Source organism: Montipora capricornis, chromosome 7 (assembly GCF_036669925.1).
Source record: "Montipora capricornis isolate CH-2021 chromosome 7, ASM3666992v2, whole genome shotgun sequence".
Lineage (NCBI taxonomy): Eukaryota > Metazoa > Cnidaria > Anthozoa > Scleractinia > Acroporidae > Montipora > Montipora capricornis.
The window spans coordinates 35199691-35202190 of record NC_090889.1 but is presented as its reverse complement, the minus strand read 5'-3'; the positions used below and the strand labels follow the sequence as shown (position 1 = coordinate 35202190).

The window sequence follows — 2500 nt, the reverse complement described above, 5'->3', positions numbered from 1 at the left end:
CAGGGGCACTTTAACATAACGGATATTCACCGTGATGGCACCATCGCATGCATAACCTGCGAATCTCTCTCTTTTTTAACATACCCGGAATCCTTCAATTTCTGTGAGCAAACTCTTCCATGATAATCTGGCTACCTTGTTGAATTCATCAAATACTGCCGTCACATTATAAGGGGGTACTCCGGGAGCTGCAAGGAAATTAAAACGGTAAGTAGGGGGATGAGATGGCGCAGTGGGAGAGCACTCACCTCCCACCAATCTCCCCTTGGCGTCATGATGTATATGTGAGTTGAGTTTGTTGGTTCTCTAATCTGCTCCGAGAGGTTTCTCTCCGGGTACTCCGGTCTACCCCTCTCCTCAAAAACCTTTCTTCGGTTTATGATTACTGTTACTTCACTCAGTGATTGGTTCAAAGTTCTCGCGCCACTTTTTCACCCAATCAGAAGTAAAACCAAAACCAATCATGGCTCTCTCGTGCACATTTTCCCGCGCTTTGTGTCGGCTACGTGTAATTACTTCGAGTCTTGATTGGTTTACTGGATTGTCTCCGTCCTTTTTGATTAGCCAAAGTAATTACTTTGGCCAATCAAAAACTTGCTCTTGCTTGTCACCAACAAGTGCCCCAGAGCTTGAAACATTACAACAACATGCCTTACATAATAAAAGCAGTGAGGTTTGTAGCAAAGCAAGGTAAACTCCAGACTCGCTTTTATTAAAGACGGTGCCTACTATTGTTATTGCGCACACGTTCTGCGCATCTCGAGATACTCGGATTTTCTATGGGTGATGTTTATTAATACAGGGATATTTTTGCGCGGTTCAAGATTATGCGGAGAAAGAAAGACTTAGCAAGTGCTCCTAGTATTCAAAAAGAAAATCGAGGGTAACCACGCATTTTTCAGAGATAATTAAGCTTCAATTGCTTAGTATTTTAAAGCTCTTTGCAAGACGAAGTCGAGGTGAATATTCACCGATAATCACTGAGCCTGAGGCGAATAATTGTTTTAGTATAAATACACAGGTGATTATTTCAAAAAAGAGAAAAAAAACATTTCTACGCGAAATCATCTTCACTTTACAGTGGCAAAACGACTACTGGCAGCCATTTTGTCCGTCGAGGTAATTATTGGCCGATAATCCGAGATAGCGAGCCAATGAGAGCGCGCGATTTTGTATAATCACCTGTGTGTTTATACTAATAGGCCATACTCGTATTCTCAGTATTGGACTGAAACTAGCTTGCAATGGAGGCTAATGCGGGGAAATATAGTAAAGAATATTTGCATTTGAGAAGATTGCCCCGCATTAGCCTACATTACAAGCTAGTTCCAGTTCAATACTGAGAATACGAATATGGTTTATTATCTTCGAAAAATGCGTGGCTACCCCTAATTTTCTTTTTGGATTTCAATAACACTTGTTAAGATCTGCTTTTCCCGCATATTCAGTAAACTGCGCAAAAATACCTTTGAATTAGTAGACACCGTCCTTAAAAGAAGGTTCGTTATCATTGCTACCAGAAACCCATAAGGGTTGAAACCTGTAACGGCCCCTTGTGTACTGGGAAACAAGCTTCTGAATATTCAATTTGCTAAGTACCATATTTGGAACAACAAGAGCGAGGGGTTTCCAAATATGGTACTTAGCACTGAGACATTCAACCAATCAGTTCGCACTGAATATTCGGAAGCTGTGAACGCGCGTTACACGTTTCAACCCTTATGGGTTTCTGTTGCTACTGAATCGTCAGTAGCAATAAACCTCACGGAGTGTAAGAGAAACTCGAGCCCAAGAAAAGATGCATCCATTCCACTTTCCGCAAAACCGTCAGTACTAAAGAGATGATTGTTTGCTATGGGAGCGCAGACCACTTAAAACCGTTGAGCAACATCATAGAAATACAGCAAAAGGAAAGCTGAAAAGCATGGATGGACATAAATGGACAAGATTGAAACGGATTGCATTTGGTAACCTTAAAAAAAGTCGGCCAACGTTTTTCAAGTTTATAGCAAATCGCCTGAATGAAGGTCTTTTTTGCTCAGAATCATCTTGTTTTTGATGTAACGATAATTTATCAGTAAAGCAAAGGAATTTCACATTACCATTTTCGAGTTTTAAACTCGTGATTAACTAAAGACTTCCCCTAAACACCCTAAAATAACGTTACAGAGCCCCTTGAAAGAGTCGAGTGTGAGAGGACAGAAACGAGTAGCGAGTTAGTGTTAACATATTTTCCTCCCACGGGGACAAAAAAAACCTCCACTGAGGAAAAGTGTCACGTTTACGCTGGGTTGAAGTTGAAACTGGAAATCCGTAAGGGCAAAACCAATGTTCATACTTCAGATTGAAAGTTTAAAAAAAATATTTTTCATTCCCTTACTCCATCTTTTTTTAACTGTACGAACGGTAGACGGCGAAAAAAAAGGGGCTGCAGGCTGCGACCCAGTGATAAACACCACAGAGACGCGTTCAATACCGATTCAATTTAATTTATTGTTGT

General features: G+C 40.7%; 1 protein-coding gene across 1 annotated transcript in view; it reads right to left on the bottom strand.

Annotated features, from left to right (window-relative positions):
- The window catches only part of LOC138055879 (neural cell adhesion molecule L1-like), a 27766-nt gene that overhangs the window by 6229 nt on the left and 19037 nt on the right, over positions 1-2500 (bottom strand). Inside the window, exon 13 of the mRNA XM_068901747.1 lies at positions 85-188. Coding sequence (XP_068757848.1) covers positions 85-188 — 104 coding nt within the window. The remainder of the gene's footprint in view (positions 1-84; positions 189-2500) is intronic.